The sequence below is a fragment of the Morus notabilis genome, unplaced genomic scaffold (assembly GCF_000414095.1).
Source record: "Morus notabilis unplaced genomic scaffold, ASM41409v2 Scaffold256, whole genome shotgun sequence".
In the NCBI taxonomy this organism is placed as follows: Eukaryota; Viridiplantae; Streptophyta; class Magnoliopsida; order Rosales; family Moraceae; genus Morus; species Morus notabilis.
In genome coordinates, this window is record NW_010367627.1 from 18,210 (window position 1) to 43,209 (window position 25,000).

A 25,000-nucleotide genomic window follows, 5' to 3' on the forward strand; every position below is an offset into this window, starting at 1 on the left:
AAAAAAAAACCCAAAAAAAAAAAAAAAAAAAAAAAAGAGAGAGAAAGTGGAGTGCACATTAGAATGAGTGTCCATCGTAGGTTGACCCGCTTGTTGCGGTGGTATCTGACGTGGACATCTTGTACATGTACGATATTCATTAAAGACTTTTCTTGAATATGCAAATGTAAAGGATTACAAATAGATTTGAAGCAACTCGTAGGAAGTGTCAAATATATTACAAGGTGTACATGTTTTGAATTTTCTTAATGTTTGATTGTTTGATTATTGAAAATTTAATATTAATACTGATAATTTATTTATTAAGGGGTACTCAGTTTAAAGTGTATTTTTATAATTCTCAAATTATGTACCTTAGTTTAAAAAGATATTTGATTATTTGAAAACAGTTCAAATGTTTTTTCTATCTATTTTTGTCTCTATGTATAATAGAGTTACTAACGTGACATGCTATTAGGCGGCACATTAAAAATTGATCGATGAATCAACGGGTGAAATAAGTCCTTAAAATGTAAAAAATAATTATTAAAAATATTAATATGATTATAACATATTTCTCAACTATAATCAATAAAAATTCAATTATAAACTCTAATTACATTAAAATTAAAATGTTTTTTACGAAAAAAATTTAATAAAAATAAGTTTGATTTAAATCTATAAATATTTATTCTAAAGCTTAATTATTATGAAATTTAAATTGTAAACGTGCATTTTGAAAATGCTCAATAGTCAATAAATTATAGGAACCCATGACCACTCGATCTTCTAAGATGTTGTTTGTCAAAGACAATCTAAACTTAATAGGATGACGATAATAACGCACTCTGTAATAACAACAATTACTCACTTCATGGCGACAAACGTCTTGAATGCTGATATTTGAGATTTATTGATACGGCTTTAAAGATCAAGTGGTGATGAGTTGATGTCATTTAACAAATTTTGGGCATTTACAATTTGAATTTCATGGTAATTAAGTTTTAAAATAAACATTTCATAAAAATCTAATTTAAATTAGAGTGAACTTCAATTTGTAAGTTTTCATCATAAGTATGTTATTTTTAGGGTAATTAAAGTTTAGAATTGAATTGTTTAATAATTGAAATTGAGAAATATGCATAATCATATTAATATTTTTAAATAATAATTATTTTTTTTTTACATTTTAAGGATTCATTTCATAAACACCTCTGATTTGTCTACCAATTTTTAATGTGCCCCGGATGTTTTTCAATATGCCCCTAATTGCATGTCACGTCAACAAATTCGTTATACTTATAGATAAAAAAAATAGACGGAGGGGGCATTTTGAACGGTTTTCTATACATCAAAAGATGTTTTGAATGATTTTGAAAAATTAAAAAGCACTTTGAAATATGGTACATAATTCTGAGGCAATTACAAAAATAATCCAATTGCAACCTAAATCTAAGTTCAAGGTCATTGGTTTTTCCAAATATAAAAACTATTGATCAATAGTAAAGGAGGAATCTGTGTATTTAGTTGATTTACACCGATAAATATGATATATTTACTTATTAAGACTTAGAAAGACGCATATAAAATAAAGTCACAATGCCTATCCGGATATGGCATTGGTCTATTGATCACGAACTCGGTTGGTCCTGCTAGTTTTGGTGAATATACACTTAATAATCTATTCCCTACTTGAGTAATCTTTTTCTCAACCATGGCAAATATGTTCGTGGTAGAACTGATTGTGTTAATTGTTATTATGATATAGTTTGAACTAAAATATTGCTAGATCAATTTCTATTCTCCAATTTCTTTTATTATTATTATGAGTGAATTAGTAACTACTATCTTCTAGGTAAAAGTAGTTCTATGTTGTTCAATGTTTGCATAAATATTGTCCTTACCAAAAAATTGTGCATTTTTCAAGGACACGTCCAAAACATGTTACAAGTTTAAACCAAACAATTTCAGAAAATCGGAGCATAAACATATTGAGAAAAGAATAAAAGATAAAAAGCTTAACACCTGATTAGATTAATGTCCAATAAAGCTATGATATTTTTTACTGAGGATAAGAAAGCCACGATAAGCATAATTTTCAAGGTTTTAAAGATAAGGACTGCATGATAAAATTTCTTTTACTAAAAAAGAAAGTGATTATTTTGGCATTCTCTATAGTGATACGAAAATAAAAAATAAAAAAAAACCCACTGGTGGAGCATTGATTTTTGACCGTTTGATTAAATTTTTAACGGTCAAATCTGCAACAGCAGCAGTTATACGTGGTCCGTTGTAAATTTTTAATACGGATTTACACAAATATGACCGTTAAAAAATTAATCCAACAGTTAAAAATGAGGTCTCACCGGTTAGTTTTAATTTTTTTTCTTTTTGAAATCTCACTGTTTATTAAAAAGATAAAATCACATGGCCGTACTAAAAATGACAAAATCACTTGGCCGTACCAACAAGAGTGAGTTTAGAAATTCTAAAAAAACTTATTTCACATGCTTCCAACCTTTACTCTTTGAAATTCATCATCAAATAATATTGATCATCAAATAGAAATAATACTGATAATTTAACATAACTCTAACATTCAAAGTTCATCATCAAATAAAAATAATGTTGATTAGTCCATCATCAAATAAATAGCAATTCAAAATTCAATCCAACATCAAACATGAAGCAAAGTAGTTCATCCAACATCAAACATAAAGCAAACATAAATTAGAGGCGTAATTCAAATACATTCAAAGCAAGCACTGTAACAGTAACCATCTTTATCAGTCCATACTCATAAGTTTTTTATCATGTATGTTTGTACAGATTGAGTTGAAATATACAAGTTATTATAGACCTAACTCACAAACTGTTTTAAACACTTCAAACCAAATATTTAGTGAGCTAAAAAATAAAAAATAATACTATAAATTATCCTTCTTGAGTTAAATTAGAGTGAGGTGAGTTGAATTCATGGGTTATTCCAGATTTATGTACAGCTCTAGACTATCTGTCGCTGGAGCAACTGGACCACACCCCGCGTTCTCTCGCTGAGTGAATTGACCGAAATAGCCTCGGTCCTTTGCTGCAGAATTGACACTTGTCTTTGTATATTTAAACTTTTTAAATTAATGGCGAAAAGCGTAAGACGACAATCAGAGTGCGGACGAAATTTCAATTTGGTCCCTCACACTTTATTATTTTGTTTTTGGAACTTAAGTGAGAGAGAGAATCTCAAAAAAAAAAAAAAGAGAGAGAAAGTGGAGTGCACATTAGAAAAGTGTCCATCGTAGGTTGACCCGTTCGTTGCGGTGGTATCTGACGTGGACATCTTGTATATGTACGATATTCACTAAAGAGTTTTCTTGAATATTTACAAATGTAAATGATTACAAATTGATTTGAAGCAACTCGTAGGAAGTGTCAAATATTTTACAAGATGTACATGTTTTGAATTTTGTTTAATGTTTGATTATTGAAAATTTAATATTAATACTGATAATCTATTTATTAAGGAGTACTCAGTTCAAAGTGGTGATTCTTCGTAAAAATTTAACCTGAATATTTTTATAATTCTCGAATTATGTACCTTATTTTAAAAAGATATTTGATTGTTTGAAAATAGTTCAAATGTATTTTCTATCTATTTTTGTCTCTATGTATAATAGATTTACTAACGTGGCATGCTATTAGGCGGCACATTAAAAATTGATCGATAAATCAACGGGTGAAATAAATCTTTAAAATGTAAAAAATAATTATTAAAAATATTAATATGATTATGACATATTTCTCAATTATAATCAATAAAAATTAAATTATAAACTCTAATTACATTAAAATTAAAATGTTTTTGACGAAAAGTTATTTATTAAAAATAATCGGAGCATAAACAATTTCTAAAAAGAATAAAAGATAATAAGCTTAACACTTGATTAGATTAATGTCCGATAAAGCTATGATATTTTTGCTGAGGAAAAGAAAGCCATGATAAGCATAATTTTCAAGGTTTTAAAGATAACGGCTGCATGATAAACTTTCTTTTACTAATAAAGAAAGTGATTATTTTGGCATTCTCTACAGTGATACTAAAAAAAAAAAACCACTGGTGGAGCATTGGTTTTTGACTGTTGATTTTTTTTAACGGTTAAATCTACAACAACAGCAGTTTTACGTGGTCTATTGTAAATTTTTAATACAGATTTACACAAATATGACTGTTAAAAAATTAATCTAACAGTTAAAAATGAGGTCTCACCGGTTAACTTTTTTTGTTTTGAAATCTCACTATTTATTAAAAAGACAAAATCACATGGCCATACCAAAAAAGACAAAATCACGTGGCTGTACTAACAAGGGCGAGTTTAGAAATTCTAAAAAAAATTCTTTCACATGCTTCCAACCTTTACTCTTTGAAAATCACACATTGGCTTCATTTTGGTGATTAATTAATTATCTTTCCAACGTTGAACTTAATTTCGAGAATATTTTGTCATACAAAGTATATAAATTAAATAACCAAAAGGAATCACAAATTTTCATATCACAATTATTTCATTGTTGGTTGATGCAAAATAAGCTTACATTTTTATGGTCAAAGGATAGAAGCTTTATTATAATAATAAGATATAAAAATGTAGAGCAAATTCCATAAAGTCAATTATGCCTTTAATTTTATTAACCAAAAAAAAAAAAATTACGCTTTTAAATTGCGACAAAATTCAACTATAATGTCAAATTAATAAAGCAACAACCCTCTCTTAGACTGACCTGTGTTTGCTTGTCGTTTTAGTTGGTGCCTACAAAAGATAATTTTATGCTACTAACCTACTACACTAGGCGTGATTGAGAAAGTCTTGTGCTACTAATAATTTTCCTAATTGTGTTCAAGTATTAATTGAAAGGGTTGTTAGAATCTGTCTCCTTTGAATTTCTCGTGGTCTGATACCTCCATTGCTGTTTTTCTTTTTTCTTCGTAATTTTCCATAAATTTAAAAAATAGTAATAATTATAATGTTTTAGCATCTATGCACCTAAAGTTCTCATAGTTTCATACTTTCATCTCTAAAAAAATTACAAATAGATTGCTATCAAAAGCATAAATAATGCAAAGTAGATTCAATGAATTGTTAAAGCCTGCCCTCATTTCTCAATCAATCATTTACAAGCCACCAAACTTTTTACAAGGAATAAAAGTTTGGTATGTCATGACACAAGTAGCATCTTTTACATGTCTTTCATGTACAACACAAGGCTTCTTTCTTTCTTTTGTCCTTTATCTTTACATAGGAAGGACAATCCCCCCAATGATCCAACCTTAAACTCTTAAATCTACCTGCTCTTTCCATGTTCTTTCCATGGAAGGCAAAAAACTTCAGACTTTTAATCTACCCTGTGCTTCGACTGCCGATGCAGCCAGTAAGCTTGGGCGGCTAGGACGCGGTCTAAAAGCTCCTGTGGAACGGGTTCGCCTCTCCTTTGTTGAGGCGATATTCTTGCGGTGTGCACCAGAGTTTTCCACTTGTCCTGCAGAATCTCCCATAAGCCCACAAAATGTGAAGTCAAGTATTGTTTAATTCATGTATCCACTAACAAGTTTCTATGTTCTTGTTAGCTGTAATTCATGCGGACATGACATATAAAATAGCATATGATAAAAGTGTATGCAATCTTTAGCAATTTCCAAAAACCACACTAAGTTTTGTCCCAGTTATACAAACTTGAATCTGAACTAAATAAGAAAAGCTGCTTGTCACATAATTATTACAACTTCCCATCTTTTTTTTTTTTAAAAGAATTTTAAGGCAAGTTGTGATACTTAATAATAAAAGGGAACTTCATAAAAGCAAAAAGTTCACAGTTAAGCTAGAGAAGAAAAGGATTTATAAATGCTTTTGTCAAACAACGAACCACCCACGACGCGTTTTAGCCCTCAAAAGATACTCAAGCGTATAGTGTGGCTGTGGCAGAAGAGATCAAATACTCTAATCATAAACTAGGATTACAAAATTGACAATCACCTTCAAATCAACATAAGTCCGATGCTTTGCATTGTCAAAAGCATGGAATTTTACATCACGCCACCTGCAATGTAACAGAAAAAAAAAAAAAAAAAAAAAAAAAAAAGTTAAACAGTCTGCAGATGCACTGATGTGGAGGAATGAGACAGTTAGAATTTTACCGACCTAACCACAAGACGGAGGATGGGACCTAGAGTTCCCAATCCACCTAAAGAAAACCCACAAGAAGGAAAAAACCGAATTGGAGAGAATAGTATTTAATATCTCAATAATCTAAGTCTAAGTATTATAATAGCTAGTGCAGCTATTTATAGCTCACACACCAAAATGATAACACAATACAAACTGAGACAAGCAACATACTAGACGAATAATGATAGCAGTTAAAATAATAACAAAATAAAAGTAAATTGACAAGCTAGATTAAACAACATAGTAAACATCTAAAAATGACTATTATGACTAACACCTCCTACATCATGCACTCATCCATTCAAAAGCAAAAACATGGTCTAATCATTGAAACCAACCTTCCAGTTCCAAGCTTCTCAACCGCACGAACCAATGCCTCCACTTCAGAAACAGTAAAAGGCCTCCTGATCCGGCGCTGCACACACTCATGATGCCCCAATTTTCTACGTAAAGGAACCACAGCCAATGCTTCCATACCAAATTCCGGAACAGTAACCAGAGCTTTGGACTCTGGACTTGTACTGGTACTCAAGGTTGTGGGAACTGCACTAACGTTATTTTCAACAAAGCCATTCAAATGCTTCATGGGAGGACGTAGGGAGACATTTGAACTTCCTTGTTGAGATGTCAAACATGTGGAACGCCTAAGTGAAAGAACACGGTGATTCCATAAACATGTCAACTCGAAAACTAAGTATGATAAACAGATAAAGAAATTAGACCAAGAACAAACAGAACCACTAGAAGACAATCCTATGGAAGGCTTTATAGTTAATATTGCTACTTGGTTAGTCCCTGCGATCTGCTTCTGGATAGTAAAGATTCGTTCTTGATGTGTGGAGGCTTTGCGGTTTGAGAATGTTTAGGCTCCAAGATAAAACCCAAATTATGACACCTGTTGCTATCTTGAGAAATCCCAGTCTGAATTAGAGTTTTATTATCATCTCTAACTTTCTTTCCCTGAACAAGAATGCCAACATGTAGTCCATCCCCAAGTATAGAAGTCATAGCCTCCATAACCGTCCTCTACGCAGAAAAGGAAAAAAAAAAGTTGTTAATCACCATGAGAGAGGGCAAGAGAAATATGTAAAATTATTGTGCTTGTTACATAAAACCTCAATTTTACAAGGATTAGTTTGTTCTGTATCACAATGTGGCACTAGAAGTAACAAAGTGACCTCAAGACAGTCGTTCAGTAACAAGAAATTCCTCAAGTTTGTTTAAAAACAATCCTCTAGTTCCTCCAAAAAAAAATGTAGCAGCATTGAAAAAAACAGTGATTTAAGTAGGAAAAATAACTCTAATCATATACCTTCAGTGACCCGACAGTTGCATTCGTGGGGATGTCAATGAAGAGCTCAGGAACCTTGAATGATTTAATACTAAGCTTCACTGATTAACAAAGAAAACACATGTCAAAGAAGCTAAAATAAATAGACAAATTTGAAGTAAAACTACAAATGATTTAGTCCAAACGTTTCCTACCATTACACTCATTGGAGTTGTGACCTACTTGTTGAGCCGCCATTGACGATGATACTCCGATTGCTTCATGTCAGAAAAAGACTTATTCAAAGCTGAACAATGTGCATGAATAAATGTGAAGGATATTAAGAAAAATAGGAATAGGCGCATGCATTGTTGCACCTGAAGTGTAGCATTTGCCATCGGTTCTCTTGTCAGGTGAAACGAAGGCGTCGTCTCGGTTAAACACTCTGTTAGATGTAGGTAAAGGGTCATGGTAAAAGAACTTCCTCTTCTTGAAAGGATAAATCTTCTGACATTTTTCTTGAGTATAACAAGTTTTCTCATCATCATCATAAACCTCCTTTACTTTACCATCTGAAAAAAGCAATCCAAAATGACCAGTTATACATACAGGGTTATAAATTATGCTAAAAGAGCAATAGAAAAAGACCCTCCCTCCAAAAACATTGCTATTTATTCATTACAAGTCACTTTTTTCGCGCTTTTAAATAGGGTGCACCATGATATACATTTATGTTATGAAATGCATTAAGTAAATTCAATTACCAGTCCTGCGATAATCGCAATCCTTCACATCTGGAGCTCCTATCCAATCCTTGGTTTCAGAAGTTTTCTTTATCCTCCTGTTTGCATTACCCATAGGCAGCCCAAGACAGCTTTCATAGTCATCTCTGCTAACTAGTTGCTCGTCAGTGATATGAGAAGTGAAAGGACAATGATTTTTAAAGTCCTTTGAAAAAGAATCCTGTGCATCATCATTTCTAGAACCAGCTGATTTAGATGGTTCACCTTCCAATTTCATTAGATCTCCTGTGATAATTTCATCCTTAATACTAATACTACTTCTAGTTTCTGTGAGTTCAGCGTCGAGTTTGCTCGATGGCACACCTTGAACTTTCCCTTCAATTGTATCAGAAAAGTATGGCGAATCGCCAAAACAATTTTTGCTATCAAGAATAGTCAACTTTTCATCATAATTCATTATCTCCGATGGACTAAGATCTTTTGAAGTAGGATTGATCTCAAAAGTCAGCATTTGTTTTTCATTTGTTTCTTCACTAGAATTTCCAGGCTCAAGAGGCTTTTCATTTGACAATCGTTCTTCATCAACTTCTTTCATCAAAACAATGTCATCGCAAGTGTAATGCTGGTTCTTTCGAATACTAGCATCACTATGCAAAGAATTGTCATACTTCTCCAACAATTTACCTGCTACACTAGCCAAAATATCAAATGAATGATTCTGACCGCTCTTTCTTGTAGGTCCTCGCCCCTAAATCAAGAAGAAAAACTCGAAAAGTTATGACATTCTCTCTAAACACTAATAACAGGCAAGAGGCAGTTTGTGAGTTGTGGTAGTGTGTATTCACCCTAGTGGATCTACAGGCTCGAGGGACTTCGGGCACTTGGTAGCCACTGAAGCGATAGTCCGATGTCCTTTGCAACACCATATCTCGGGTGTTCATTACAATGAAAAGGATTCATCTGCCAAAAATAGCCAACTTACCAGTCATGATCAAGATCTTTGGACAATAACATGATACAATATCACTACAGAAGGAAAAAAGAAAAACACACGCATTAATAAGAGAGATAATGAAATATACAAATAGAGATATGGTAACACAAATCAAAATGGGTAAGCAGAAATTCACATGGTACAAAATTTCCAACATTAACAATTTGACATCACATGTTGACTTAACAAGAAATTGATTGGCTTTATAAATGAAAAGGAAATAACAAGAAAAGTAGTACTTCAAAATCCCAAAACAGTCTGCTAAAGCACAAAGCAATCTTCATTCCTTCCCATTCTTTTTCTCAATGTCATTTTTTGGCAAGAAAATTTTTAACACTTCTAAATTATCATAATCAATTAAGAGTTAAGAATAGAGATAGGAATTCAATAACATGATATTGACTTTTATAAATGAAACAGATATGAAAAAAGAGAAGGGATCAGGAGTTAAGCAGACATAAACCTTTGCACAGGAATGAGCATTTGAGCATTTGAAGAAGAATCTCCATTTCACTGCTTCAACTCATCACTGGATTGTGGATGCAAAATAAAGTACTAGAATTTGAGTCCTTGATCTCTGTTGAACCACAAAATAAAATAATTTACTTCAATTGACAAGTGATTATTCAAATATAAAATGAAAAATCCAACTATAAACCCCAACCAACAGAACCCAAAACGACATCAGAATAACCAGAGGCATAATTGCAAGTTCATTATGTTCATCATTTTAAGATCCCAAAAATCCTCGTGGAGACCAAACCTTGATAATTCCAAATTTTATAACCATTTTTTTTCTTTCTTTTTTTTTTTTTTGGAAAAGAATACAGGGACTTAGATTTTTTCACCAACATCCATAAAGAACATATATATGTATATGAAAATACTATAAAAAGAACAGACACTACTTATAAAAAGTAATATGAAATAAAACAAATAGGGGAAAACAAAGAGAAAAATTTGATCTTTTTCACATTGATGAATGATATACTGTACCTGTGGAATTCACCAAATTAGTTCCAAAAGAAAGAAATTAACAAACGTTCTTAACTTGACAGAAAAGTAGAGGAAGCATAATGCATTTCAAGAAAAAAATAAAAAAACAATCCAAAAAAAAATAAAAATAAAAACAAATCACCTATATGAAAATGGGTTTTGATGTTTGAGATCAGCAAAATTTCAAAAAAACAGAAAAACAAAAAAACCCCCTGAAAACCACCAGGACAGACATGCCATCACACCTGTCTTTCTTAAACCCTGTAGTAACCGGTTACATAAGCTTGAGTTTACCGGTTATAGCAGGTGGACAAAAAGGAAACTACTTTTTTGGACCAGTTCTTTCCTCTTTCAGTTCCTTCGTTTGAGGGTGATCCACTCCCCTAACATCCGTACGAGCTGTGGGTTTGACACGTGGAAGGCTCTCCACAAACGTGGGGTTGAATCTTATCTATGTTTATGTTAAAATGTTCAAAACGCAAAACACAAGAAAAAAACACACGCACGTTTTGGAGGTAAAACTGGTGGATCTTGTGATTTAATTTTATTTTTTTGTTTTCCAAAAGCAGTTTTATTTTTGGGTTCGCCACCTTCGTCGCCAGATCAATGATTTTGCACAAACATTGGCCAATTACTTGTCTAAGCCTTGGAATCGCATTGACCATGTATTCTTCTTTTTCAATTTTTTTTTTTTCTTTTTCAACGTGGATTATAATACTAGACCACGTGATATATTCTTAAAATAAAATTTAAAAAAAGTAGAGAAAAACTAAAAATAGACAGTAAAAAAATATGTATTTTTGAGAAAAAAGGAAGGCAGATTATGTGATGGTCCTGGAGTTAAAGATTATATCTCCTTAATAATAAAAAAAAAATAATATACTTTTAGGATTAATGGACATTCACCTCGTGATTTTTTTTTTTTTTTTTTGATAAAGTAGTGCCTAATAAAATATAACTTAGAGATAAAAGTGTAGAAACATCAGTCTTTTGTTAATGCCATCTCATTTTCTATGGAGCGGATTGACACAAAAGTTTTGCCCACAGCTCTTTAATATCTTTAATATCTGCTGCTGATGTTGAATATATTGGTTTGCTATGGTGGTATTAATGTGTGTTGTTTCTGTTTTATAATTTCTGTTCGTAAATGATTTTATTATGTTATTAATGAATGTTAGTACTATACGTTTCTTTATTTATAAAGACTAATGCTGCATATGAATGTATTCTGTATATCTTTTTTGTTTCCTTGCACTTTACTCTTTCTCTCCTGCATTTAACCCTCAATCATTTACTGCTCTTCTTCATTGTCGATCATTTACTGTTTTGTCTTGCTATCTCTGTATCCTTTCTTTCCGTTTGTTCGCATTTAGTTGGCCGACATTTCATACATAAAAGAGTGTTTATAGCGTTCCAGGTACTATTAATAACTCTTACCCACAGCTCTTAAATATCTACTACTATGTTGAATATATTGGTTTGCTATGGTGGTATTAATGTGTGATGTTTCTGTTTTATAGTTTATGTTCATAAATGATTTTATTATGTTATTAAGAAATTTTGTTCTGTTGTAAATAAATGTTAGTAAGTTGTGTCTTTTTTTCTCTTTTTTTTCCGTCTTTCATTAGTAAATTTTGCTCAAATATTGACTAACGGTCTATTTTTTTTAGGTCACACACACATATATATATATATATATACATGTCTTCATTTGATATATTTTATTTTTAACTGGTTTCTTAATGGGACAACGATGGTTATAGTGAATTTTAGCACGTTAAATCTTATGTTCGTCCAGAAATTGCTCTGAATATGTTTTTCTTAGATTCTCATTTTGTCTATCTTTTTTACTAAAGTTTATTAGCCATACTCTTTTGTTTTTTTATTGCTTATTCGGATATTTTTGCCTTTTTCATATGACTATTTCATTCAAAACTTATATACACAAATATTACTTTCCTTTTCTGTTGCTAGATTTTGCCTTTTTATTCAGTTGACATATTTTCTTTTATTCTGTTTTTACTGTGCCGATGATGATTATAATCAATTTTGACATGTTGAGTTTTATGTAAATTGTCTAGACATTGCTAAGAAGAGAATATATCCTCCTCATTTGAAATCTGCTTTTATTTATTCTTCTTTACTAAAATTTTTTATCTGTCTCTTTTTTCTTTTTTTAATTTATTCTGGTCTTTTTGGCATTTTGGTATCACTATTTTACTCAAAGCTTATTTACACATACATTAGTTATTTTACTCAAAGCCTTTACTATTCTATTCGATACTCATTCGTTCATACACTAGCCTTTCTTTTATGTTACTGAATTTTTCTTTACATGCAGTTTTCACTTATTTTGGACTTTCTGTTTTAACTATTTGATTCAAAATTTATCCCTCCATGTAATATTTCCCATTATCTCACTTGTTCTCCCTGTCTTAAATCTTCAATTTGAATTGTCCTGTTTCCCTTTTTTTTTTCATCCCGCGCTATTTTTTCTCCTCTCTCTTTGTCCTTTTATTTTACAAAAGCTTTTGGATCCTAGGCTGATTGTCCCTTTAATGTTGTTATTTTTCTCTCTTTTAATTCACTAAGTAGTTTTTGGACAACTTTATATTTTATTCTAGTCATTTATTTCGTATCGCATATTTATTATAATCTGTCTAGTATATATAATATCTAACTAATTTTTATACTTTTATGTAGTTGCTGCTAATAGGTAGCCATAAAATGGCTATAAAAAATATAAGTCAGTTAATTTGCCATAGATGCTGACAATACTTAATATCTAAGCCATAATCACCGTATAGAAATATTGTTATATTCATAATGTTTCAACTTTTTCTGCTCAATCTTTTTTATTCCTTATCTATTTATTTATATTTTTCCATTACTTCTCTTCATTCTTTTCTTTTATGAAATTAATGAAATCAAATCTTATTATAGAAAATTTTTAATCCATTTGTTTATCTATGAAGGAGGGAGCTAAAAATAGACAAATACAAACATCAATTTGTCTATTTATGTATTGTTTGTTCATGAGTTTAATTCATGTATTATTTTTATGTCATTAATTTATTTTGTACATAATCATATTTAATATTGTAAATTCCAGATTTTTATTAATGTAAATATATGATCATTGTCGGCATTTTTGTATTAGTTTATTCGGGATCAATTGTAATTGCAAATATATAATTTCGTCAATTTGTTATTACAAATTTATTTATGTAGTAATTTGTTGCCAATTTTAATGTATTGTAAAAGTGTACTGCAATTAGAATATAATTTTATGTATGTACAGTTGGTTGAAGCTGCTGCTTCGTTTTATTCTTTTCATTTCATCCTACTTTGAGACCAAAAAATATAAATGCCTATTCGTGCGCTACAATTTATAGTTTCCTTCCATATTTGCTTACTTTTCTCATTTTCTGTAGTTTCATTAGTCATGTATATATTAATCGATCTATATTTATATAGTTTTTTTAAATAAAAAAATTAATTAAAGATGTATGGAATATACTTTTCATAATTTATAAAATAATAATACATTTGAAATAAGAATTAATTAAGTAAAAAAAAAAATTAGTAAAAAAGATAGATTTAAAAAAAAAAAATTAGATTCAATTTATGCAGACAATTTGGATGCTTAATTAATATCTAATGTCTAAATAGAGTTTTAATATTCTTTAATCTTAAATAAAAATTTAAACCATAAGCCTATACTATTGAACCCAAAATAATATATTCTTCTTTCTTTTAATTCCTGAAATAATCTCATATTATGATTAACATATGAATAAAACAAAAATTGCAAAAAAAATGATCACGATCGAATGAGCGTATGCGTCGTGTTACTTCAAAAATGGACCAAGATTCTAACAACATAATTAATCAATATTCGCATCAAATCAATCAAAATAACGAGTTTGTATCAACAACTTCTCGGCCCAGATTTGATGTGATGTTGGGCCACGAACGATTAAAAGTGTGGAACAACATGACAGAGCGGTAAAAAGAGACGCTCTTGCAATCTCTAAACAGTGTTTTATCATTTCCGTCAACATCCCAAAACAACAACGAAAAATGTAATTCCGTTATCTATACTAACTATTAGATTTAAATAATTACAACTCCTTTATATAATAACAATGATAACTTCTTACGTATAGTCCTCAACATCATCTTTAATTTTTTTTATAGGTATTACCAATACTTATATTTGTTATTCCAAACATATTTAGTTGGGAATTCTATATAAATTAATTTTCTAGTATTGATGTCACGTTTGTTCGTTTCCATCCATTCAGTGAGAGTTATTTTATCAATGCCTGGTTGTCTTTTTACATTACTAAGACGTTAATTGGAATGAAATATTATATTTTGCATCTTTGGTAAATGTATTGATAGTCTTCTTTTATATGATCAAGGCACTTCATTACCAATAACCTAAAAGCATATCCAACATTATATTACTAATTGTATACCATTGAAATACCCTATTACCAATAAATTAAAAACATATCCAATAAAATCATTCATTCATGCACTAAATAGTTATTTTTTACTTTTGACAATTAGGCAGAATGTCCACCAATTCGTGCGCTAAAACCAAACGAAGTATATGAGACTATCAGAGCAAGAATTTACAAATTATGGACAAACAATGACTTCACTACAGGACACTTAATAAGCCTTGATTGTCTGTTAGTTGATGAAGAGGTGATAACTTTTATAAACACTATATTATACTCTATTTGATCTAATATCAAGCATTATAAAATAATTAACAATTTTTTCGTTTTCATTCGTAGCATGAAGCAATTCAAGGATCAATTTGAGCATGTGATTCAGAAACTATTTTGCAAAAAATTCAAGCAGGAAATATATATGACATTAGTAATTTCTTTGTGACTCAAAACAAGCCAACATACAAAGTTGTACCTCATATTGCAATGATTCAATTTGCACGTGCAACGTCCTTCGTCCCAATTACAGAAGAACCACCCCTCATTCTCTTCTATAGATTTTATTTCACTGAGTTTGACTAGCTTCAACAAAGAATCCAGACAATTAAAATTTTAACAAGTAACATAAATTACTTATTTCAAGAAAATAAAAACATCATTAATTTATTAATCTACATTCTTAACATTTTCTATTGATCTACCAATAGATGTTATTGGAGTTCTAACAAAGGTGCAAGCAATCGAGCAGACAAGTATCAACAACAGATCAACATCACGCCGCACTATAATGATACAAAATATAAGGTAAATCAACTCTACATACATTTTATTCTGACTATGTTAAAAAATTTATACTTAATAAAAGCACAAAACTTTTACATTATGCAAAATTCCTTATTCTAACTTTCTTTTTTTACTTTGCCTTTCCAACAAGTTTGAACAACTTCAGGTAACCTTATGGGGACACAAAGTAAATTAATTTGATGAAAATGTTATAAAATCGATGAAAGGACCAATTGTGGCAACTTTCGTAGCAATTTAGTCAAATAATATTTAGGTATTTTTTCAACAATCTAACAAAATAACTGCATATACAGACAAAACACCTAGACCAAGTTATTAATCAATTTATTGCTAATATCTCAGGCAATCCATATGTCTCGAGTATTGCAATAACCATTTTCCACATTGACCCAAACATACTAGAAACAAGGACATTAAAGACAAGATAACCAAAATAATTCACAACATCTCCAAAAAAAACATATTCTATTACATATCAAAAATCTTTTATCACTTTTTTTCCTGCCTATTGTCACCTTTGCATGTACAGATTTTCTCACCAAAATTAAGAAATTGAGTTCTCAACAACATCAATGGAACCAACACAATCAATTGAAGAACAAAAAACGCAAAACAGAAAAACAATCGCTGAGCTAAAAATGTTGGATCAAGAAAGTAATCAGGTTAGCACTATAATATTTTCTCTTCTTCTTTTCCTTTAATTACACTATTTAAGCTAATAACTTTTCCTCATTTATGCAGAGTACAAAATTTACAGTAAGAGCTACAATAACTGAATTCTTAACAGATCAAGGCTGGCACTACAACTCTTGCCCCAGATGTTACTGACAATTAAAATAAGTAGGCATTGGTTGGTGGTGTGATAGTCAGAGACATATAAAACAACAGAAATAGTAGAAAATAGGCCAATATGAAAAGCTTAAGAAAGTATATAGGCCAATTTTTAGTTATAGAAATTAATAGGCCATAACTTGTCAAGTTATGGTTCATAACCAGATAAGTTATGGATAAACTTGTCAAGTTATGGTTAATAGTCAGACAAGTTATGGACAAAAACTGTGAATTATGGACAATAACTTGTCAAGTTATGGTTCATAACCAGATAAGTTATGGATGAAAACAGTAATTTGGCCTATTTATTAACTTATGTAAACTATTGGCCTATTAATTTTAATTCATCTCAAGTTTTGGTCTATTTCTCTCTTTCTCCCTAAAAACAACACCATCTCCATGATCATTAAGATTATAAATATATTGTTACTATAATTTATTTACTTTCGTTAGCTGCAATAAATAACTTATTACAATAATCAACTATTATTATATATTTTGCAAGTTCAGATTAAACGTGCAAAACAGAGATAACACTGGAGATATGAATATCACCATATTTGGTAGAGCAGCACAAATCTTAATTAAGAAATCATGCTCCACATTAACAATTGATTAAGACTTCACCAATCCGTTTGTAACCCCACCAGCTATTGATCAACTAAGAGGACAAACAAAAATCTTCTAAATATATTTTCAACAGAGAGGACGACAAATGAATACAATTGTTTAAAAAATATTTAAAGATGCCCAGCCTCTAATATCGTCAGCACAAATATTAGCCACTGCATCAGCAGATCCACAGACACCAGATCCAAAAAAATCAACAACAAGGTAAAAAATATCTACTAATTTATATCAATTATATAAAAAAAATAATATTTATTACTTTAAATGCATATCTAAATAATATTTTATCATTTCAATCCTTACAAAAACAACAGATATTCAACGCCCAATACCAAAACCGCAAACATAGGACCAATAGATCCACAAACACTAGATCTAAAAAAATTAAGCACAAGATAAGACACATTTACTAATTTCTATTATTTGTCAACAAAAAACAATATCTATAATTTTAAATACATATATGAATAATTTTTTATCATCTCAGTCCTCAATTAAAAGAGACAGAATAATCCAGAAAACGTTGAAAAATCAAGTAATAAATAGCTTAATTTACATAACATATACACACAACATTTTCAACATCCCCAATTACTAATACCAATTTTTTCAAAATTTGTATTTGGCAGCTAAAAAGCGCAGCAGAAGAAGCGAGAGGAAAAGCATACATTATAAAAGATTTCTTATGACAATATTATATAGACAATATTATATAGACATATCCACATAAAAATATCTATATAAACTAATTATGTATAATAAAAATTACCAAATTTTTATATAACTCATAATTATTATCCGCTGCAACGTGTGGATAAACAGCTAATATTATTACTATTGTCATGTTATTTACTGTGTAGTTTTATGAATTATCATACGTGCGGATAAACAGCTAATAGTATTACTATTGTCATGTTATTTACTGTGTAGTTTTATGAATTATCATTTAAAATAATTCGTAAGACCTAATAATACTTACAGCTCGTTTAATTCGCTGATTCGAGTTTTTAATTTAAGTTTTTAGAGTTTTTTACTGTAACAAAACTCAAATCAGTGAAATGAACGGGACCTTAATTATCGTCTCAACAAATGACGGTTTACGTAGGAAAAAGCTAATCAACCGAAGGAGCTCAACGTGGGCTTTGTAAAAATAACTCAATAGAAAAATTTTATTAGTAAAATAACTTTTTAAAAATTTTTATTTGTAAAATGATCACTTTTTACAAAGAATGATTAAGTGTCATTCTTCATAAAAAATAAAAGAAGATCATTTTATTAATTTTACTTTATTGGATAGTCATTCTAGCATATTACTCTCCTCAACCGAAGTGCCCAAATTCTTGGAGTTGTCAATGTGATTCCTGTGTATTCATGAGAATTTGACACGTATAAGATGAATTTGAACACCTCGCTGATTATTGATCGGCCGTGCTTGAAACGGCAACTTTGGGGATAAGGGTGTTGTTTCAAGTTTTGAGATTTTGTGGTCAAAACACGTGTCTGAAAAGCACAAGAAAAGTGCCCGAGATTGAAAACGAACACGCGACGTTGCACGTGACAGTTATGGCAATTATAAACTTCTTACTAAGCCCCTATAGGCCTAAACGAATCCAAGATCCAAAGTCGGAGAGAAAAAAATGGGCTGCGTCACCAGCTTAGTATTTTTTAAACTTTGGCTGCAAGGGTTTTACTACTATATGGTAATGGTATCATGTTATGTACATATAAAGAGAGGTTATCAAAACACTCGGAATATTGAACCAATCTTAACTGAACAAAACTGCTTATCAATATTAACCTATTCCATCATAATATCAATCCTGCATTACAACCAAAATAAGAATAACAAACAAATGGGGTATATTACACCGGGAAACATACAACATTATGTCTTTAACTCTTCATGCAGCTGCCTGATTTTCATATTGCCACGGGTTGAACTCCGTTGATCTGATGTCGGTCACTTCATCACTGTTTGAGCTATCTACTGCAGCACGATGCTCGGTATACTTTCCGTTGTACGAATACACTTCCAAGTCCCCCCAGGGTGTAGGACTGATATCATTAGTCTGGTCAAACCATCTTGGAGTAAACTGATGGCCTTTCGCTTCTCGGTTTCTCTTCTCAGCTCTCTGCCTCTCCTCCAGACTGATAAAAGAAAGATATAGGCAGGCACGTGTTAGGAGTCCGTTTCCACTTATAAATAGAAAAATGAGAACTCAAAGAAATCGTACTAGAGAAACAAGAAACATAATTCCAGCCATGATGAAAAAATCCTACATGAAAATTATTTATTTCAGTCCAAAAGCACTTGTAAACAAGAAATAACATGCATCTTTCTGGCGTCGATCAATGAAACAAATTTGTGCCACTTCTCAACCAGTTATAAAATCTCTGTCCAATCTTATTTGTCCAAGCTGTATGTGTGAACGAGAGATAGAGAGAGAGAGAGACAGAGACAGAGACAGAGAGAGACAGACAGAGACAGACAGACAGAGACAGAGAGACAGAGACCTGCTCTTTTCTAGTCCAGCTTTTGATAGGTCTCCTTGCTCTAGTGCGTATCTATCAGGACGTAAACGTGAGTCTGATGCCAGTAACTTCTTTGGAGCAGTGTCCAAGCTATTTAATTTATGTGCAAAATATGTGTACTGGAATTTATCATTTTCCGGAACTTTGGCAATCCTCCAAACCTGTGATGCACCCAAAAAAATCGTGAGCTTTACATAAAAAGGAAAGAAAAGACTGTTACGCTACCACAAACAGATAACTCGATACTCTTTCGTAGCATTGTTTCCAGCCTTGCAATAGAAAAGTACAACAAATATGACCAACTTGACCACAAGGCAATAAGTTACAATATTACATGAACATCCACGATACAACATTAAAAGCTTAAGGTTGTCAACAAGAAGCGAGTCCCACAATAACCAAATAGAAAAGACAAAAGGGTGCGAAGCCAATCTTCTCCAGGCTCATTACAGTGGAGAAAGATCAAGATAACCGATTTAAAGTACATTAACAATTACTGTTGAAGAGAGAACTCCGGATGAGTGCTCAAAAGTTGCAAAGATTTATCACGTCAGAAATCAGAACATCAGTGTTCAACGAGAATTCACAAAAAAGGCAACAGCTTTCAAAGACTCTATGGGACACAACCCTGAATAATCAAATGCGGAAGGACACACACACACACTCCAACACTACAAAAAAATAAAATAAAATAGAAAAAGAAAAAATCTATGCTCATGTAGGAAAACGGTAAACCAGGGGGAGGTGGGAAAGGGAGGGGTGGAGGGGGGCAGGCATACTAACAGGAAATACTTCAAGCAATGAACAATATTCTGAACATCGTCAGCAAAACAGAATATGCGCACATGCCCACATATTAACACACTCACTCATATAAAATATACAAAGATGACCAGAAAATGGAGTGCCATTAGTCTCACACTCAAAACACACGCAGAGAGAGAGAGAGAGAGAATTTCACTACTAAGATCGTTCAAAAGAGAGGACAAACAAACCTCTTTCAGTTCAGCGCCAGGAAGTGGTTCCCCTTCCAAGTCACATGGTTGATAACTCATATACTCGTTCCATTTTCCAGTCATCAACATTTTTGGTTCCTCATTAGAATTGTAAACATATCCATCTACTTCGTAGCGACCAGCTCTGGCAAACATGAAAAAACACACATCAGATTGGTTATGAATGGGAAAATAAAAAGAGTGAGAGAATACAAGAGATAAGTAGACACATCATATTTCAAAACAAAAACCGGTCTCACATCAAATATTAACTGCACAAATCCTTTTTCATTTAAACTAGTAGGTTCCTCAATATAAATTATTTGCAAATTGGCTTGTTTTGAAGAAAGCATTTGTATTATTAATACATTAAATATGAGAAAATGAAAGAGAAGAGTGTCATACCCAAACCAACCACATGGTTGAAAATATAGTACAACTTTGTCTCCTGTTGTCAAATTCGTTAGAATCATCTCTCCTGGTGAGTCAATCCAAGTACGCCCAAAAATTAAGTTGTGTACTTTTGTTGGAGGAGGTACCAATTCCAGCACTACACCATCCCTTTTGAGGGTCAAACGTGTTCTGCATCCAAAAATATTACCAAGCTAAGTAAATTATTACATAATTACATAATTACGTTCGCTTAAGGAAAACAAAATCATCCAACTAAGGGCTAGAACTGCAAGTAGAACACTAGAAATTGATGATTAAGCTATGTGTGGTCTCAGCTCCAGGCAAAGTGAAGGTGGAAATAACTTTAAACCATAAAAAGATAAATCTAACAAGCCATAACTCTATAGTCCACCAACTTTTAAAGCAACATAGACTCGACTCAAGTCCATGACAATCTTTTATAGTTTTTCTTTTTAAGCCAAAAAGGCATAAACTCAAGAATTTGAAAGAAGAGTTTATTATTTTACATGCATTAAACATTCAAGTTATTTATTGCTAGAAGAACTTTCCTATACAGTCGTGGCTCTTGCTTATCATATAGAAATTATCAAGCTAATTGCCAAAAAAGCATTCAGAAAACACAAAAGCTACAACAAAACAAGAAAATATAAAATAAAAAATTTGTTAATAAGAAAGCATTCAGAAAACATGAAAGCTATAGTGAAATTACAAAGATGGATGCAAAATGAAAATAATTTTACCTTCCAACTGGGTAGACATCAACCGAGTTCCCCAGAAACTTGGTTTTCACCTTTGATGTCAGGTCATAAGTAAAATGCTCATTTTCAGCATGTGCAGCGCCAATTGGAGGGTGATGACTTACCTGAAAGAATATTAGAAAATCACATGAATAATGCAAAACTCACAAGATGCCAACTGCATGCACTACTAGTTTATGATAAAGTCAATGATGACTCACTTGCCAAAACTAACAAAGATCCTAGCACTAATGGAGATAATAACAATATGAAAAAGGAGCAAGAAGATTACTACTCCAAACGGACAAAAAATCCCATGATATATATGCAAAGCCGTTGGAAACAAACATGGCAATTTGTTATGCTATTTCAAAAGGATTACCTAATAAATAAAAACCCTTTTCTAGGAGTTATTTAGCATATTACCATTGCCTTTTATTGTATAAATAAACATGTCCATACATCTTGCTCGACAATGAAAAAGAGTGAATAAATTCATTTTTCTATTCATTGCTTTTTCTCATTCCTTTTCTATATTCCCTTTACAATAAAATTCTTTATGGTATTAGAGACAATGGCAAGCCTTACTTCTGAAATCAATTCCCATGTTGAACCTAAACTCACAATACAAATCTTCCATCAATGTGCTAGTCTTGTTTCTGTAAAATTAAGTTCCTCTAACTTTCTTGTTTGGAAATCACAAGTCTTGCCCTTGATTAAAAGTCTTGGGATAGCCCACCATCTTACAAATGATGTACCAGCCAAAGAAATGATCGGAGACTATGGAAAGAAAGTTTCAAATTCAGAATACATACAATGGCTCCACAATGATGGATTACTTGTTTCATGGCTCTTGGGCATCATGACTGAAGACATACTCAGCATGATCATAGGGAGTGAAACATCAAAGCAAATATGAAGCAGTTTGGAAGAGCACTTACTTCCCAATACCATAGAACAAGAAGATAATTTGAAGGATTCCTTGGTTTGCTTGAAGGATCCTTATCCATTTCAGAATATATTAGAAAATTCAAAGCTATATGTGACAACCTTGCTGCCATCAACAAGCCGATTCCGGAAACTAAAAAAGTCTTTAAATTAGCACGCGGGCCTGGTCCTAAATACCAAAATTTTCGTACGGCAATGCTTTCAAAGTCACCATATCCTTCATTTAGTCAGTTTGTTCTCTCTTTGCAGAATCATGAGCAAATGATAACTAAACAACATGAAGAAGAATAGCGAATTGCAGATCATGCGCAAGCCTTCTTTGGACAAAGAGGGCGAGGAAGAAACAACAGAGGGGGTCGTTTTAATTCGAGAGGAAGAGGGTTCACTCAAACAAATCGATCAAACAACCAGAATTTCTATCACTCTCCAAACTACTCAAGAAATCAAGGTAATAGCAAATCAAACAATGGTTGGAAAAACTTCAACGACAATGGACAGGGCAACACCAACAAAGAAAAGGAAGAAGTCAAATGCCAAATATGTGGAAGAACCAACCACACAGCCATTAAATGTTTTTACAGATACGACTATGCTCATCAAGAAGATGAGATGCCTGAAAATTTTGCGGCTTTGTCTCTACAAGAAACTAACCCACATTTCTATGCAGATTCTAGAGCAACAACACATATGACAAATGATGTCGGTAAGCTCTCTTCAGTACATGCTTATAATGGACATGATGCTATTTATGTAGGTAATGGAAATAAATTATCTATCTCACCTACTGATAATGTTTTTTTAAAAACCCCTCGTGGAAATTTAAATTAAAAAATGTCCTTATTGTTCCTAAGCTTAAGAAAAATTTATTATCTATTAGTCAATTTACTCAAGATAACTCTTGCAGTATTGAATTCAATACTAACGGTTTTGTGATAAAGGATCAAAGTCAAAGGACACTAGCGAAGGGGCATAAAAGAGGACAATTATATGCTCTTGAAGAAGCAAAATTGGAAACACTTGCAGCAGTCAAATCTCCTTCAGCTTCTTCGGATTTGTGGCATCAACGAATGGGACATCCCCATTCAAAATTTTTACAAGTTTTAAATAAAAAGGAAGTGCTAAGCATTTCTAGTTGGCTAAATAGACATTCTATTTGTACTAGTTGTGTCAATTAGCGAAGCGTTGCAAACTTCCATTTTATGCTAGTAATAAATTGTGCAAATTTCCTTTAGAAAAAATACATTGTGATTTATGGGGGCCAGCTCCTATTTCTTCTATTCAAAATTTTCACTATTATGTTATTTTTATTGATGATTGCACTAGATATACTTCGTTATATCCTCTTAAGCACAAATATGATTTTTATGAATGTTTCTTGAAATTTCAAAAACTTGTTGAGAATCAATTTGATAGAAAAATCAAAATTTTTCAAAGTGATAGAGGAGGTGAGTTCACTTCCACACTTTTCACTAACCATCTTGCTTATTGTGGTATAGCTCAACAATTGTCATGTCCAAGCACACCTGAACAAAATGGAATTGCAGAAGAAAACATCGACATATTGTGAAAACTGGTCTCACCATGATTTTTCATGCAAACTTACCACTCAAGTTTTGCGTAGATGTTTTTCTCACAGCAACATACTTAATAAACCGTCTCCCATCATCTTCTCTAAATATGGAGACACCATATTTCAAATTGTTTGGAAGGCATCCTGACTATAGTATTTTAAACGTTCTTGGCTGTAAGTGTTTTCCTTATTTAAAGCATCAAAATCAAAATAAATTTTCAAAAAGAACTTTTCCATGTGTTTTTATTGGATATAGTCCTCTTCACAAAGGATACAGATGAATTGATCCTTTAACAAATAAAGTTTATATATCTAGACATGTAGTTTTTGATAAACAAATATTTCCATATTCTCACAATGTTTCAAGTGGTAATATTCCACAACTTGCAGTCACAACTTTTTCAGATCAAGAAGAGTGGTTTTCTAAGTCAAGCAATCATCATTCTCATCAAAACTTGACCGACAAAAACACATAAGCTGACAACTCATATGTACCCCAAGTTGGTTGTTGCAATGAGCCAGATGATAACACCTCAATCGATCCAGTTAGTCACAATTTTGGACAACAAGATCTTGAAGTCTCTCAAAAGGATGACAACAATGTTTCTCATGAAATACAAGACTTGTCTACAGCTCCCTCTATTACAGATCCAAATGTAACTCATCTTTAAACTTCTCGTCCTACTCGTGTCCGCCGCCCACCATCTCATCTAAAGGATTATATATGCCCCGCCACTACTTCGTCCTCTCATCAAGATGTTGCTCTACTTACTAATCTTGCTCAAGAACCAAAGTCTCTCAAAAATGCTCTTAAATCACCTCATTGGTTTACTGTGATGCAAGAAGAGCTTACGGCCCTTTACTCAAACAACACTT

The 25,000-nt window shown here is 31.8% G+C and overlaps 2 protein-coding genes across 2 annotated transcripts in view; both read right to left on the reverse strand.

Moving 5' to 3' along the window:
• Positions 1-5,122: 5,122 nt before the first annotated feature.
• On the reverse strand, positions 5,123-10,412 carry LOC21404133 (telomere repeat-binding protein 5). The gene is made up of 11 exons (XM_024175471.1): positions 10,340-10,412; positions 9,665-9,778; positions 9,053-9,167; positions 8,229-8,955; positions 7,842-8,036; positions 7,680-7,742; positions 7,507-7,586; positions 6,979-7,220; positions 6,533-6,838; positions 6,003-6,066; positions 5,123-5,508 (listed from the first exon to the last, which is right to left on the reverse strand). The coding sequence occupies exons 3-11, from the start codon at positions 9,146-9,148 to the stop codon at positions 5,365-5,367; spliced, it is 1,917 nt and encodes a 638-aa protein (XP_024031239.1). The 5' UTR covers positions 9,149-9,167; positions 9,665-9,778; positions 10,340-10,412; the 3' UTR covers positions 5,123-5,364.
• Positions 10,413-18,694: 8,282 nt separating this feature from the next.
• The window catches only part of LOC21404134 (oxysterol-binding protein-related protein 3A), a 25,952-nt gene continuing 19,646 nt past the window's right edge, over positions 18,695-25,000 (reverse strand). Inside the window, exons 6-10 of the mRNA XM_024175472.1 lie at positions 21,610-21,731; positions 20,861-21,037; positions 20,456-20,600; positions 19,443-19,621; positions 18,695-19,076 (exon numbers count right to left, since the gene is read on the reverse strand). Of these exons, the coding sequence (XP_024031240.1) occupies positions 18,830-19,076; positions 19,443-19,621; positions 20,456-20,600; positions 20,861-21,037; positions 21,610-21,731 (870 nt within the window). The 3' untranslated portion in view covers positions 18,695-18,829. The remainder of the gene's footprint in view (positions 19,077-19,442; positions 19,622-20,455; positions 20,601-20,860; positions 21,038-21,609; positions 21,732-25,000) is intronic.

What these genes read in the sequence shown, in the direction of transcription:
- LOC21404133 (XM_024175471.1), bottom strand. Translation starts at nt 9,148, where the DNA reads ATGAACACCCGAGATATGGTGTTGCAAAGGACATCGGACTATCGCTTC. An exon ending in TGGCAAATGCTACACTTCAG is followed by an intron (nt 7,743 to 7,841) that starts GTGCAACAATGC and finishes TCTGACATGAAG; the next exon opens with CAATCGGAGTATCATCGTCA. An exon ending in CAACTCCAATGAGTGTAATG is followed by an intron (nt 7,587 to 7,679) that starts GTAGGAAACGTT and finishes TTTGTTAATCAG; the next exon opens with TGAAGCTTAGTATTAAATCA.